General features: G+C 51.5%; 5 protein-coding genes across 5 annotated transcripts; 2 read left to right on the top strand and 3 right to left on the bottom strand.

Moving 5' to 3' along the window:
* Positions 1–390: 390 nt before the first annotated feature.
* On the bottom strand, positions 391–2,093 carry HO133_007420 (uncharacterized protein; the record flags this gene model as incomplete). Its single annotated transcript, XM_037298311.1, has 5 exons — positions 391–504; positions 555–758; positions 806–909; positions 1,055–1,631; positions 1,689–2,093. 5 exons carry the CDS (start codon positions 2,091–2,093, stop codon positions 391–393), a joined length of 1,404 nt encoding a protein of 467 aa, XP_037156946.1.
* A 1,480-nt stretch (positions 2,094–3,573) lies between these two features.
* HO133_007419 (uncharacterized protein) lies at positions 3,574–4,461 on the bottom strand (the record flags this gene model as incomplete). Its single annotated transcript, XM_037298310.1, has 4 exons — positions 3,574–3,861; positions 3,919–3,998; positions 4,055–4,159; positions 4,215–4,461. The coding sequence occupies 4 exons, from the start codon at positions 4,459–4,461 to the stop codon at positions 3,574–3,576; spliced, it is 720 nt and encodes a 239-aa protein (XP_037156945.1).
* Positions 4,462–5,206: 745 nt separating this feature from the next.
* On the top strand, positions 5,207–6,617 carry HO133_007418 (uncharacterized protein; the record flags this gene model as incomplete). Its single annotated transcript, XM_037298309.1, has 3 exons — positions 5,207–5,437; positions 5,495–6,366; positions 6,455–6,617. The coding sequence occupies 3 exons, from the start codon at positions 5,207–5,209 to the stop codon at positions 6,615–6,617; spliced, it is 1,266 nt and encodes a 421-aa protein (XP_037156944.1).
* A 2,408-nt stretch (positions 6,618–9,025) lies between these two features.
* On the bottom strand, positions 9,026–9,548 carry HO133_007417 (uncharacterized protein; the record flags this gene model as incomplete). Its single annotated transcript, XM_037298308.1, has 3 exons — positions 9,026–9,219; positions 9,378–9,394; positions 9,496–9,548. The coding sequence occupies 3 exons, from the start codon at positions 9,546–9,548 to the stop codon at positions 9,026–9,028; spliced, it is 264 nt and encodes an 87-aa protein (XP_037156943.1).
* Positions 9,549–11,391: 1,843 nt separating this feature from the next.
* Positions 11,392–12,914, top strand: HO133_007416 (uncharacterized protein; the record flags this gene model as incomplete). Its single annotated transcript, XM_037298307.1, has 8 exons — positions 11,392–11,535; positions 11,591–11,627; positions 11,680–11,774; positions 11,827–12,141; positions 12,195–12,262; positions 12,315–12,373; positions 12,426–12,473; positions 12,523–12,914. The coding sequence occupies 8 exons, from the start codon at positions 11,392–11,394 to the stop codon at positions 12,912–12,914; spliced, it is 1,158 nt and encodes a 385-aa protein (XP_037156942.1).
* Between the last annotated feature and the right edge of the window lie 116 nt (positions 12,915–13,030).

Raw genomic sequence — 13,030 nt, 5'->3', positions numbered from 1 at the left:
CATTGTTGGGTGCTGGAGGAGCGAGCCTTTATTGCATGTGTTCAGATTTTTTGAATCAAGATACCTGAAGGTACCGTTGAATATCTATCTACCGATTTGTACATATTTGCATATACATACATCTACAACATCTTAGACAATACCAGGGGATGATTTCCCTATGTTCGAAAAGATAGACTCGATGGGGAATTGTCAATGGAGAACCATCACCTATTGCTTAGCCCCAGGGTCTCGTCGTGGAACGCTCCAAAACCCTAGAACCCCTTGCATTCTCGTCTACATTCTCGCCCCTGATTAGTGCTCAGTCAGCGGAGTTGTATATGATGAGAAACCCATTTGGGTTCAGCCCCTCGTATCACTCAGCAATGAAGCGATGAGCCCACAGAAATACTAGCTCGGATACTGCTTGACGTGGAAGCTCTTCAACTTGACAAACTGCTCGAAACCAAACTTGCTCAGCGTGACTCCTTTGCCGGAGCTCTTCCACCCTGTCCACGCAAGATCCTTGCTTCGGTCAGCATACATACAACTTGCTGTATGCCGAATCGACTTACTGGGCTGGGAAAATCGCATCTGTTGACGAACACTGTACCTGCTTCCACATGCTCGGCAAGTTCTTCGCCTTTCGCAGTGTCCTTCGTCCAAATACTGGCCGTGAGGCCAAATTCGCTATCGTTCATCAATCGGACGGCTTCCTCGTCATTACCCACTCTCATTACTGGTATTATCGGTCCGAATGTCTCGTCGTTCATTACATCCTGGATCAAGTTAGCAAATACATGGAGATGTAAACAGGCCGCCGTACCATGTCGTGGGTCACGTTTGTCAAGAGTGTTGGTCTAACATAACTGCCGCCTGCCGGTGGCGACACGAAGCTTTCGTTCTCCGGAGTCGAGTCCTTTGCTCCCTCTTGATGGTTTTGGAGTCAGCATTACTCTTTCGCAAGGAATTCTGAGTCGCGAGACATGTCTTAGGAGCAGACGACTGTTTAGACATGTCTGACGACTTATAACGTAGCATCAATGGGGAACGAGTGCCTCAAAGTATAACATACTGTCTATTGCGTCCTCGACGTGAGCTTTGATGGTCTCTGCTGATTTCTTCGACACTACCGGTCCAACATTAGTGCTTAGGTCGAAAGGATCGCCAAGCTTATAGCCCTTCAGCACATCTTGCACTGCAGATATGAAAGCGTCGTGAATATTTTCAGCAACATAGACTCTCTCAATACTGCAGCAACTTTGTCCAGAGTTGAAGACTGCACCATCCACAATCTCTTCTGCCGCCCATTTCACATCGACATCTTCCCTCACGTAAGCAGGATCCTTGCCTCCGAGCTCAAGCCCAACAGGAACTACACGGTCTGATGCGGCGCGCTGAACTTGTAGGCCTCCAGCTACGGATCCCGTGAAGCATATTAGCTTCATTTGAGGTGAGCGCACTATGCTCTCTAAACGTGCCAAAGAGCCGCAATGAAAATACTGGATCACATTATCCGGCAGCCCAGCTTCGACAAATATTTCTTGCACCTGCTCCGCGATCGTAGGGGTCTGTGGTGAAGGCTTGATTATGACCGAATTGCCAGCGAGTAGAGCGGGTATCAAAGAATTGACCAAGATGAGGTATGGATACTAGAGAGCCTTCGTAAGCAAAGTTCGACTGTCATGATTTGGGCTGCAGCTACCCACGTTCCAAGCAAACAGAATCAAGACCGGTCCAATTGCTGCTTTCCTGATATACCTCTTGAAACCCTTCTCCGGCTCGCCTTGAGTGTCTCTTAAGGCATCACTACTGATCTTCAGCAGATACTCGCCCCTCGCGACTGCCGTAGTGATTTCCTTCGCAGCATAAGCTATCGGTCTTCCCATTTGCTCTGTGAGCTCCCTCGCAAGCACATCTTGATTATCGCTGATGAGCTTCAGCGCTCTCTTGACAATGGCCTGGCGTTCTTCGAGTGATGTGAGACGAAAGGCATTGAAGGCCTTGGTAGACAAGGCAGGCAGGAGTGCCACGTCTGAGTCCGACAGGCCGTTTCGCGTCAAGACTGGCTTGTTGGTGGACGGTGATATTGTCGTTATGACTTCAGTAGACATTCTGGATCAGCCAGCCTACGCGCAAAAAGTCATACCCTAGGCCTTGCAATGAAGTAAGTTTCCTCAATTGGAATATTAATATGATATGGCCTGCTCATTGACCGGTGCTATCGTTTAAAAGTCAACGTAGAGAGCTAAGATTTGGAGCTGCTATGCAAAATCGTCATTATGGCCGTTGAAGCTAGCAGCCCTACGAGAAAAGAGGCAGAGGCATTTTGGGCTGCAGCCATGCTCCGCTGATTTTAGAATGCAGGCGAGAATGCAGGCGAGAATGCAGATGAGAATGCAAAGCTCAAAGTTCTTGGAGCGAAGCCCCCTTCTCAAGTTTGTAATAGTCAGTCGAGTTTGGACATCACCTACTCGACGAGTTGTACGAAACACCATGGAACACACCTACAACATTCCAAGGCTTCCAACCCACGATTCTCCACTGCGCTCATCTTCATTTTGGCCGTTGCCCCTCCAATGCCGAGCTTCATATATACTTCTTTTCTTCGTCTTCTGAAAATGACCATCGATCTGCATGATTTGATCTTGCCGTAATTACGCCTTTCTTCATTCCGCTGTTTGCTTTTGAGCTTCTCCTGAGGTTCCACATTTGCGGCGAGCTTTCTCACGGGTCCTTTCGTCATCATATCCCTTTTGTCTCTCTCTACACCACCACCTCGCCTTCTATCACATTATATGGGAACTTTTCGAGAGCGAACCATGAGTTGCAAAGACTTCTTCCGTCAAAACTTCCGTCCGCCATCTATACGCTCTCGGCCTAAGGTCCGGGGACTTAAGATTGTGTGTCTATAGTAGTCCTGCAACGAAGCAGGGCTATGCTAACCTAGAATAGAGTGAGCCTAGGGATTTCCGGCACAATCAAGACCCATACTCTGTTATTCTGGCCCCGTCAGGAGAAAAGTACGTTCCTTATTGTTGCACTCCCAGACTAGCTAAGTCGAGTCGACGAGCAAAGCTGAAAAAGAAGTAGTGAAGCTCTCATGAGGAAAACGCCTACACAGAGCTCTGCCGCCCTAGAGTGCCAGTTACATGCAGCCGTAAGGCCGTCTTCCCATGGTTCGGGCCAAAGTACGAGGAATGCAAGTGCCACAGACGTGCAGATGTCATGCTAGGGATGTCGTCAACATCTGTCATGCCAGCTTCAACAGACATACAGATCTACATGAAGAGCATATCTTCGATGCGTCGGAGCCAATATCCTACCGAGGATAGAACACTTGATCGCTCAGCGGGCGGTATAGAGAAAATTAAACACAGGAGAAGCAGAGCTATTGGGAAGAAAAGCTTATCGATTTCCAGACCGGCATGACTGGGGGTCGACATTGTTTTCTTTTAATTTAATACATTCTCTTTCAATCGAACCCATTTCCACCTGAGCTTTCTTGCCTGGGCCGCTCAGGATCAGAGCCGCAAGCCTGGGTACGGCGGCACATCTTCGAAATCTATGCGAGAAAATGCGAGTCTGCACACATCAGCCGGGTGGCTCTGCTATAAAGCCCTGGCCATTGAACGCTCTCCACTTCTCCGCCCAAGCCATCAACCCCCCATAATCCCGGCACTGTCTTTGAAAGCCCCACCCTAGGAAGCCTTCAACTCTTTTCCCTGCCGGCTCGATGCTCGAGTCGGCAGAACACATGAGAGCCTGTCTCAAATACTCAAAGCAGTGAGCCGCATGCGGAGCCCTTTCGATCCCAAAGTCGAAGTCTTCTAGCTTATGTTGATCCTCAGAAATTGCATAGTATGCTCGGCGGAGTGTGTACTGTCAGCTGGTGAGTAACCAGATGGCGGAGTCGTTGGGTCTTTAATGTCAACTTACCAAGCAGTGAAGCTGATGGAAGACGCTGATGACGGACAGGTTCGGGGCCAGAGTTGGATGCTTCACGTAGCCCAGGCCATCTGTGGCAGTGTCAGCCATGCCATTGAGACCAACTTGAAGAGGTATACGGCCTTACTGGGGATCAAAGAGTCCCAGACTGGCTCTTGGCCTCCTTCTTGGGGCGGTGGAGTCGCAAAGCTTTCGTTGTATTGGAACGTCTCCGTGGACAAGCCGATGAATACTGGAAGACAGCCGGTCAGCAGGTCGGGTACGTGATATTCGGGAAGACAATGTACCCTGCGGCACCGTATCTGGAAGCGACCAGGAAGCCAGTCGTTTTTGAGGAAGTGAAAGGCCAATGAAGAAGCCAGCAGTGCCCGCGAGCAAGAAAGAGACGACCATCATAGCAAGCTGTAACCAAGGGGACCAAAGAGCACGCTTTCCCTGGCCGCGAAGAGACTGTACTGTCTCTTTCCCGGGATCATTGTCGTCGTCAATGGGGAAGTATGACGGTGAATGGCTAGTTCGCAGCAATTTTAACATTGCAGAGATGGACCTGGTTCACGGTGAATTGACAGGCCTGCACGAGAAACGTGACTTCTTACGAAGGATGATCATACAGAGGAGAAGTATTACAGCTGACAGCTGACAGGGAAAATGATGATACCAAATCCTGCATTTTTCTCCTTAGCGTTACATACACCGATTAAATACGGTACCTTATCAAATTACAGCAGGTAGGTAGGTCCCTTAGTCTTTTGATTGGACGAGAGAAGGAAGGGTCCGGTATTACCCCATAATTTTGACGTGCATGACGGCGTTAATTGAATATGCGACCAAGATTTAGCTCATGCACCACAACATCAGTACAACATGAATCCATGACTCCTTTTCCGCGCTTTCGGAGTTCTGCGGGAAAGCACAAGAGGTACAAGAGGTCCGAGGCCTAAAACAAAACACAAGTGACCGAGCTTTTCTTTCCATACCATACATACCATTGCTGCCATGAATGTTCCTTGTCTTAATCCCATCTTCTTCAATGTTCGTTAATGTCTTTCTCAATCTTGTGAGGTGGATACACAAATATCGAATCTCCCTTCCTGTTTGTGAGTGCAATTAGTTTGTCATGCACATCCTTCTCTTCGCCTTGCCTTCTCACTCTTAGCTTGAACCGGGCTTTGTTTGACATTCGTAAACATCAATCATTCACACAGTATGCCCTTCGGCTACTAGTCTTCTCTCTTGCGATTCCCTCTTCCGCTCCCTGCAGTAGGAGCAGAATTCCCCAATGGCTTCCACAAGAATTGCCGACCTAGCTGCCCAAATCCAGGAAAACACCGCGAAAGTGGACCAGTACCTCCAGAGTAAAAACCTACCGTCGCCATCGTTCCATGTAGACGGCCCCGTCGATTTCCAGATTGAAGATGAGGAAATCCAAAAAGCCCGCGAGACAGCCCTGGACTCCAGTCTCGAGCTCCACCAGCTTCTCCTCGGGCCCGCCATGTGCCTTCGTCCCGTGGTGAGTATCCAGACACGACAAGCCGTAAGGCTTCCGCTGACACGCTCCCGACCGCAGTTGAACGGTGTAAGCCTGCAGGCAATCTACAAATACGACATCGCCTCCCACGTCCCCATCCACGGGCAAATCTCCTTCGCAGACCTGGGCAGGAAATGCGGCATGTCGGAAACGAACCTCCGACGCATCGTCCGCTTCGCCATCGCCTACCACCGCGTCTTCCACGAGCCCCGCGAGGGCCACGTCGCGCACTCGGCCGCGTCGCGCAAGCTGGCCGAGGACGCCGACGCCAGGGCCGGGCTCGGGTACATGTTCGACGAGGTCTGGCAGTCGTTCGCGCGCACCGTCGAGGCGCGGGAGCGGTTCCAAAGCGACGAACCCCACCACTCCGGCTGGAGCCTGTCCCAGCGCACCGACCGGCCGGTCTGGGAGCACTACGCCGAGCACCCGGCCATGGCCCGCCGCTTCGCCGGCTCCATGTCCGCCTTCTCCGACGGCGTCGGCCTCTCCCCCCGCTTCCTGACCGAGGGCTACCCCTGGTCCTCCCTCGCCGGCCCCGACGGCACCGCCACCGTCGTCGACGTCGGCGGCTCCCGCGGCCACGTCGCCCTCGCCCTCGCCCAGTCGCACCCCCACCTCCGCCTCGTCGTCCAGGACCTCCCGGACATGATCCGCGGCGCGCCCGACGCCGTCCCCGCCCCCGTCGCCGCCCGCGTCGCCTTCATGGCCCACGACTTCTTCGCCCCGCAGCCCGTCCCCGCCGCCGCCGTCTACCTCTTCCGCAACATCTTCCACAACTGGTCCGACGCCCACGTCGTCCGCATCCTGCGCGCCACCGTCCCCGCCCTCGCGCCCGGCGCCCGCGTCGTCGCGAACGATTACCTCATCCCCGAGCCCAAGACCATGGCGCCGTCCAAGGAGCGGGAGATTCGGTGAGCGGTGCACCCCTTGTTCTTTTCCCTCCCCTGTAGACCCACCCCCCCCCGGGTTGATGTCAGAGGCTGATGGCCTTCTTTACAGCGGTATGGATATGATCATGCTGAGTCTCTTCAACGCCCGGGAGCGCGACCGTGCGGATTGGGAGCAGGTTTTCAAGGAGGCGGATCCTCGGTTCAAGGATGTGGTGATTTGGGTTCCGGAAGGGGCTACGCTGTCTATCATCGAGGCGGTTTGGGCCGGATAACTTTGGAATCTCATCGTGTCGAAATAGATAGGCGAATGCAAGTCAGATGGAGGGATAGAGGAGCAAAGATGTGTCGAATGGAGCAGCGAACGTCATGTATTTTGCGAGCTCCCCGAACGAATCCCAGTCTAATTCCAACGCCCGAGATTGTAGATGCAACGAAGTGTGATGCTCGAGTACAGAACCGCCCGACGTGCCATCCGCCCAACACAAATTAGTGATGCCAGCCAGCCTCCCGTCCTCCCATCAAGGCCCCCATCCCTCCATCCCCTTGACCCTCCTAGTACCCGTCTCCAATCTGCGCGATGTCCACGTCGTCAGCCGAAGCCTCGCTCTTCCGCACAATCTCTGCAGACAACGTTAGCCCGATCCATCGAGATCCTCAGCGGAGTCGCAGATACGAACCAGCGTCCGGGGCAGGCACAGCTGCTGCAGGGAGAGCGGCGCTCATGGCCACGACGGCGAGGGCGAGGAAGGCGAAGATGTTCTGGGCGTGCATTGTTGCTGAGGGGATTCGGAGAGGTTCTGGCTTTTGCGGGTTGCTTGGATGGGATTGGGGGAGAGGGTGTGAGGGAGGTGTGGACGGTGTTTGATGTGGATGAGATATATCGATGGCAGGGATAGATGACTTGAGATGGACGAGATGGATGGGAGACAGGAAGGTGCATGCAGGTGTCTTATATAGGACACGTTTTCCGAGCACGAGTAGGCCGAGACAACTAGGACGTCGAGCGATGAGTTGGCACAGACGGGAAGGATGACAAGCCTGCGTCTGTGCGTGTTGGTTTGGGGATAACTACGTACGTAGATGAGAATGGTGAGCTGTCAAGCGTACAACCACGGACGATGGGACGGGCAGCTCTGTCAAAGAGTCACCGTTGCTCGAACCGACGTCAAGTCCCGAGCTCACCTTTGACGCCAATGTCCTGTCACCGAGCAGACACGGCGAATTTTCTCCTCCACTCGTACTGCTCTCTCCGCACTTTTCAGACCCCGGTCCACCCAGATCTCGTGCAGGAAACGGTTATATTCACCACCAGTCGTTCCCGGATTTCATCTCTGCACTGCATAGATCGCTCGATTCCTTCGAACGCTTCGATCGCTGGGTCCAATCAATTCCACGACCGTGCATGTCCGGATGGCAAATGCTCGATCGCTTTGCAGCTTGGGTCCAAGCCATTCGCTTTGTGGTAGAGAAACCCGGGGTGGAAAAAGTAAAAGCATGGCGCCATGGGCAGATCAACGTCTTCGATGGATGTTTCCATGCATACGTACCCTTCTCGCCCGCTTCTGCGAACTGTTTGGACAAGATGATGCACGAGCGTATGATCTAAGAGGAGTTGGGCATCCTAGCGTATTTGCCAGCGCTTTGCTCGGGCAGTCACCGTAGGAAAAGGAGGAACGAGACAGATGGCTAACGAGAAGTGCATGATCATTGCTGAAAGTTCGTTACGCAGATCTTCCCAGCAACACGAATCGGGCGATTTCTTCCTATATTCCGTCCGTTCTCCATTTTTGGCTCATGGGATAGGCTCGTAAAGCAACGGCTGCAGTAGCAGCATCGCCGTTATGAGTGGAATGATTGCTGCGCTTGAATGCAGGTGAATGATACTATGAATCCTCAAATTTCATCTCATCAATAATATCGAGATGCTTGGAGGAGTATTGTGGTCAGGGCCATCAGTGGAGGTTGGAGCGGTATACAAGGATTGATGTTGAATAGCAAGCACAAACTGGAAATCAAAAAGTGACCAAGCGCGATGTCCGAGCCTCGGATTTTTAAGGTAGGTATAAGGTATCTAATATTTACTTTACATTACGGGCGGCCGTGCCCAGACATTTAAATTACAGAACTGATGATACGAGTCAGTACAAAGTATCGAAAGTAGATACCTAGTAATGTAAAACGCCCTGCAGCTCTTGAAAGCACCGTTGCAAATATCATGTCAGAGCACATTTTGACTTCACTGACGACAACGGCGGAACGGAGTACTTGGAGCTAAACTATTTCAAGAGTGTCAATGCTCTCCCCGCGAAATCAATGACAAAAAAGCGCAATTGGCCCTCATGTTGGGAAGAGTCGTTGGGGATTCAATTGAGCTCATCCAACATTCCATGATCCACAATTAATTGTTGGACTATGGTAGGTAGGTTTGTAGACGCTCGTATTATGCTTGTAGTACAGAGTCTTTGTAGAGACCCGAAAATCAGGCTGATCGTTGATCAACTCTACCTAAACGTGCTACTGACTTGAAGAATATGCAAAGAACTTCAGATGTGTTTGACTAGAACATTTTGGACTGGCTTCAAATATGGTGGGATTAAGACCTTCACTTCCCATCCTTGCACGACATAAAAGATATTCGTACAGGGAAACTTCCCCGCAGGATGCTTGTAGCTCGAAACTATCAAGCTGCGGTCAGACCATCAACCCCCTCATCGCAATATCCGAAATGTTCTCCAAGAGGAATATCCCCCACAGAATCCCGATAGCAGGCAGTATTCTCGGTCGCAAAATCGCGAAGCTCATTCCAATCTCGGCAGCGGTGGAGCTGGCCATCCCCAGCCGTCTTGTCCCCAAAAGTGTAGAGCGGAGTGTTGTCTGCATTGCACATCACAGACTGCATGAAGCGTATTAGCGGGCGTCTCATCAGCGGCCATACGAATTTGCTCCTCACCTGGCGTAACGTGTCAAAACAGTGCTCCATGTGGCTCGACGGGTGATAGGTAAATGGTCGATGTTCAACGGCTTCCCAAAACGTGTTGCGTAGGATCCGCTAGACATCTTTTAGCAGCGTCAGGATGGCACCACAGGGTGCATCAAGACTTACCAGACAGTGCAGTTGATGATAGGCTTCCAACAGATAGACACCCTTACTGTGATCGCTCGGCAGGTACATCGATGCCGGCCATTGTCTCTGCTCCGCCCATTTTCGGTCCATTGCCACGAAACCATGAGACGGGAGGATAGCTTCCCACAGCTCGTCGCTATCGGAGTGGTTCTTGGGACTGTAAGCCGTGTTCCACCAGAATTGGTCCCATGTGGTCGTGAGAGAGTCGACCTTGGCTGAGACCTGTCAGTCACCACTCTCACGCGGATTGACCGTTTATTCTCACCGAAGCCGGTTGGCGTGGGCTTTTCTCTCAGCATCAGAACAACCGAAACTGATAGAAAGATATTGACCACCACCGAGAGCGACAATATCAGCTTTCCCCACGAGAATCGAGGTCGGCGGCCATTTCCCTCTTTTTCGTTTCCTGAATAAAGCAGATCTGATGCATCCTGGGGTAAACGCAAGTACTTGGAATCCATGTTCTTCAGTCCTCGATAGCTCAATGAAACTTGGGGTTTCCAGGATAAGTTGAGCAGGTAGACGATAGATGACAGCTTTGTCTCAGAAGAAGATGGAATGACTTAAGGTGATGCTGCTGAGCTTGAACCTTGTCCATCTGGGCCTAGAACTGGAGTTGAAAGGGTGACTCCTGGAAAATGATTGGTTCACACAATGTGGGTAGGCGAGAAAATGAAAGGTGAGAAGAGTGGTGGTATGCTATGTGCCTCGGATACGAAATGCGTTGCGTGTACCACCCGAACCGAGCACCGTTAGTCTCATTCAAGTTCCGACGGAGACTCGTGACTACGAATCATCATGGCAATGTCGCCAAACGTTCGCTTTACGCATCCGGAAGGTGAAGAGAAAAAGCGTTGACGGGACGTTGATCATAGATGATAGCGCGTGTGAAGCGAATTGACAAGAGACGAGCATCCTTGTTGGAATATGCATAGCAGAAGCGCAAGCTGTGCTGATCATATGATGCTGAAGGATTGCGGCTGTAGGGTGTGCAGCAAGCGGGTATGCCTACCTACTTTACTGCAGGTGAGCTCGGACTGCTGTTGTTGTTGTTGTTGTTGCAAAATGAAATGAAATGAGAAAAGATGAGATGAACCCTGTGTCGCTTCGCTTGAGCTGCATCCGTCGGATGATCGGTCCACTTCGGGCACTCCCTTTTTGGCTAAAGCCGCATATGACTTTTCATACCTACAGGGGAAAATATGAATTCATATCCATTGGATATGTGCTCTTCCCATACTGCGGGGAAACATTTGCTGCTGAACAGCTGGCGGTTTCTATCCAGCCCGTGTAGTACTCGTACGTATCTCAGGTAGAGTACTGTCTACCTACAGTTCACCAGAGTATCATATTCTTGCTTTGGTAGTCGGTACTGGTATTAACCCTGTCAGACCTGGCACGCTCAGGGGCCTTTGTTGACTCGGCGCACTTATGCATGATGTATAACGCGCATGAATGTCACCAAAGGTTGATGCAGAGCCAAGGTGGCTTTTATACTAATGCAACCCGCGGTGAAAAGAAGTTAAAGAACCTCCCGTGCAGGAAGGTAATGAGCACCAATCAATGTCGCCCAGGAGCATAACCACAGGGAAAAACCTCCAGAGGTACCGGAACAGCAATTTGACCCTCCGGACCGCTGCCGTGGACCCGTTGCGCTGCTTGCACTCCCATTGATAGACAGCATTTCTTTTCCCGGCACTTCAGCGAGCCAATGGGCCTGTTGTGATGAACGCCCCCCCGCAATATCCTCACCCGGGACAGAAATTCGCCTTCTTGACCGTGTGGGGCGCTGACATTAGAGTTCAAGCTTGCTCGCATGAACCAGCTTCCTTGACTCTCCCTAAGATGACTCTTATGTGACTCACATACCATTTTCTGGCAGCCTTCTTTGCTGTCTTAATGATTGTGTTCGTGCAGAAATCATGACTTACGTTAACGGAGGTAGCGTTCTCGCCGTTGCTATTCTTTTTATTCTTCTCGCTATCGCAGCGGTGATAGCTCGCTTCAATATCAGAAGACAAAAGTCGGGGTTGGGTATTGACGACTGGCTATGTCTACCGGCATTGGTGAGTTCTTAATCGATCCTGCGAAACGGTCATCCAAAGGCTAATGATGTCGGAGGCACTCGTCATCGCCGAGGGCACTATCATGATCATAGGTAATATCACCATCTCGAATACCGGGTATTGTTGCTAAAGGCTTACTTGCAGGGTCCGTGACGCACACCGTGGGCTATCATTCACCACCAAATCTGGGGCCGGAAATAGCTTTCTACGATGGATCTGATCAGATCCTGCTGGAGAAGGTATGTTGATTAGGTATCGTCATCACACGATGGTACTCATGGTCTGTTGCAGTTGGAGTTTCCTTTCGACTTGATGCAGATCCTTGCGCTGGCAACCATCAAGCTCTCCATCTTATTCTTCTATCGGCGTATCTTTAGGGGCCGGGCTTTCGATATCGCAAGCTGGGTCCTTATTGGTGTGGTAGGGGCATGGGCTATAACGTTCATCATTGCAATACTCGCGGCTTGCGGCACTTCAATTGCTGCCAACTTCCAGACACTGGGCGCTCTCAAGAGAGATTGCGTGGACACATTTGATATCCTGATAGCGCTCGCCGTCTCTGATGTCGCTGTGGACCTGGCAATTTTGATCATGCCCGTACCATTGGTAAGTCCGCTAAATGGTTCTGTCAGCGACATCTTGGGTGTTAATGTAGCCAGGTACTTGCGCTTCAGATGCCAATGCGGCGCAAGGTAGCCGTCCTGGTTATTTTGCTAGTGGGCACACTGTCAGTCTATATTTCTTGGAAGTTTGGCACTCGCTGGTTAACACAGATGCAGGGCTATTGCTTGCGGTATTACTCGCATGGCGCTCTTTGGCGTAATCCTTGGCCCAGCGTGTAAGTTGAGCGATCTCTGTCACAAATAGGGACTAACGTATTTATGCCCTAGTATTTTCTCACGCTGAAGTAGGCGGAGTGCCTTCCGACGACGACGTTGGTATGCTTCATTTCTTCCAAGGCAGCCGGAAGTCTGCTAACTCGCTCAGGAATTGTCAGCATCCTCATGTTCTGGGGCATGCTCGAAGTTGGCATCGCCATGATAGCTGCCTGCCTTCCCGTGCTTCGACCACTGTTCCAAGGCTGGTCACCAGAGAGCATCATCAGGAGTTTCCGCTCACAGATCTCTTTGAGATCCAGCGGGAGTGGCAACAAGGCGTCCCATAACGCCAAGGGGAGCGCAAAGAGAACAGAGTCGGAAACGGCCATCACAGGCGTTCCATACACCGGAAAATCGGGCCACAACACTCTGGTCAGCATTGACGTGGAAGCCTATGCCATGGGAAGGGTGAGCGGTGGAGAGAAGTACGAGACACTAGAGAGAGGCCCTGGACGGATTTGGAGGGAGACGGAACTCAAGCAGACCTCGGAGATTATATGAGAGGTCCCCGAAGTGGCCTTCTTTGGGAGTCTGGGCTCTGTTGATGGAGCCATAGGCGTAGAGAAGAGTTCGACTACCCTAGATTTGTGACTAGTATGATTCATGAGCCATGGACT

This window comes from Letharia lupina (genome assembly GCF_014066315.1).
Source record: "Letharia lupina isolate WasteWater1 chromosome Unknown contig_3, whole genome shotgun sequence".
NCBI lineage: Eukaryota > Fungi > Ascomycota > Lecanoromycetes > Lecanorales > Parmeliaceae > Letharia > Letharia lupina.
Note: the sequence above shows the minus strand (reverse complement) of the source record. Positions and strands in the feature narration are given on the sequence as shown.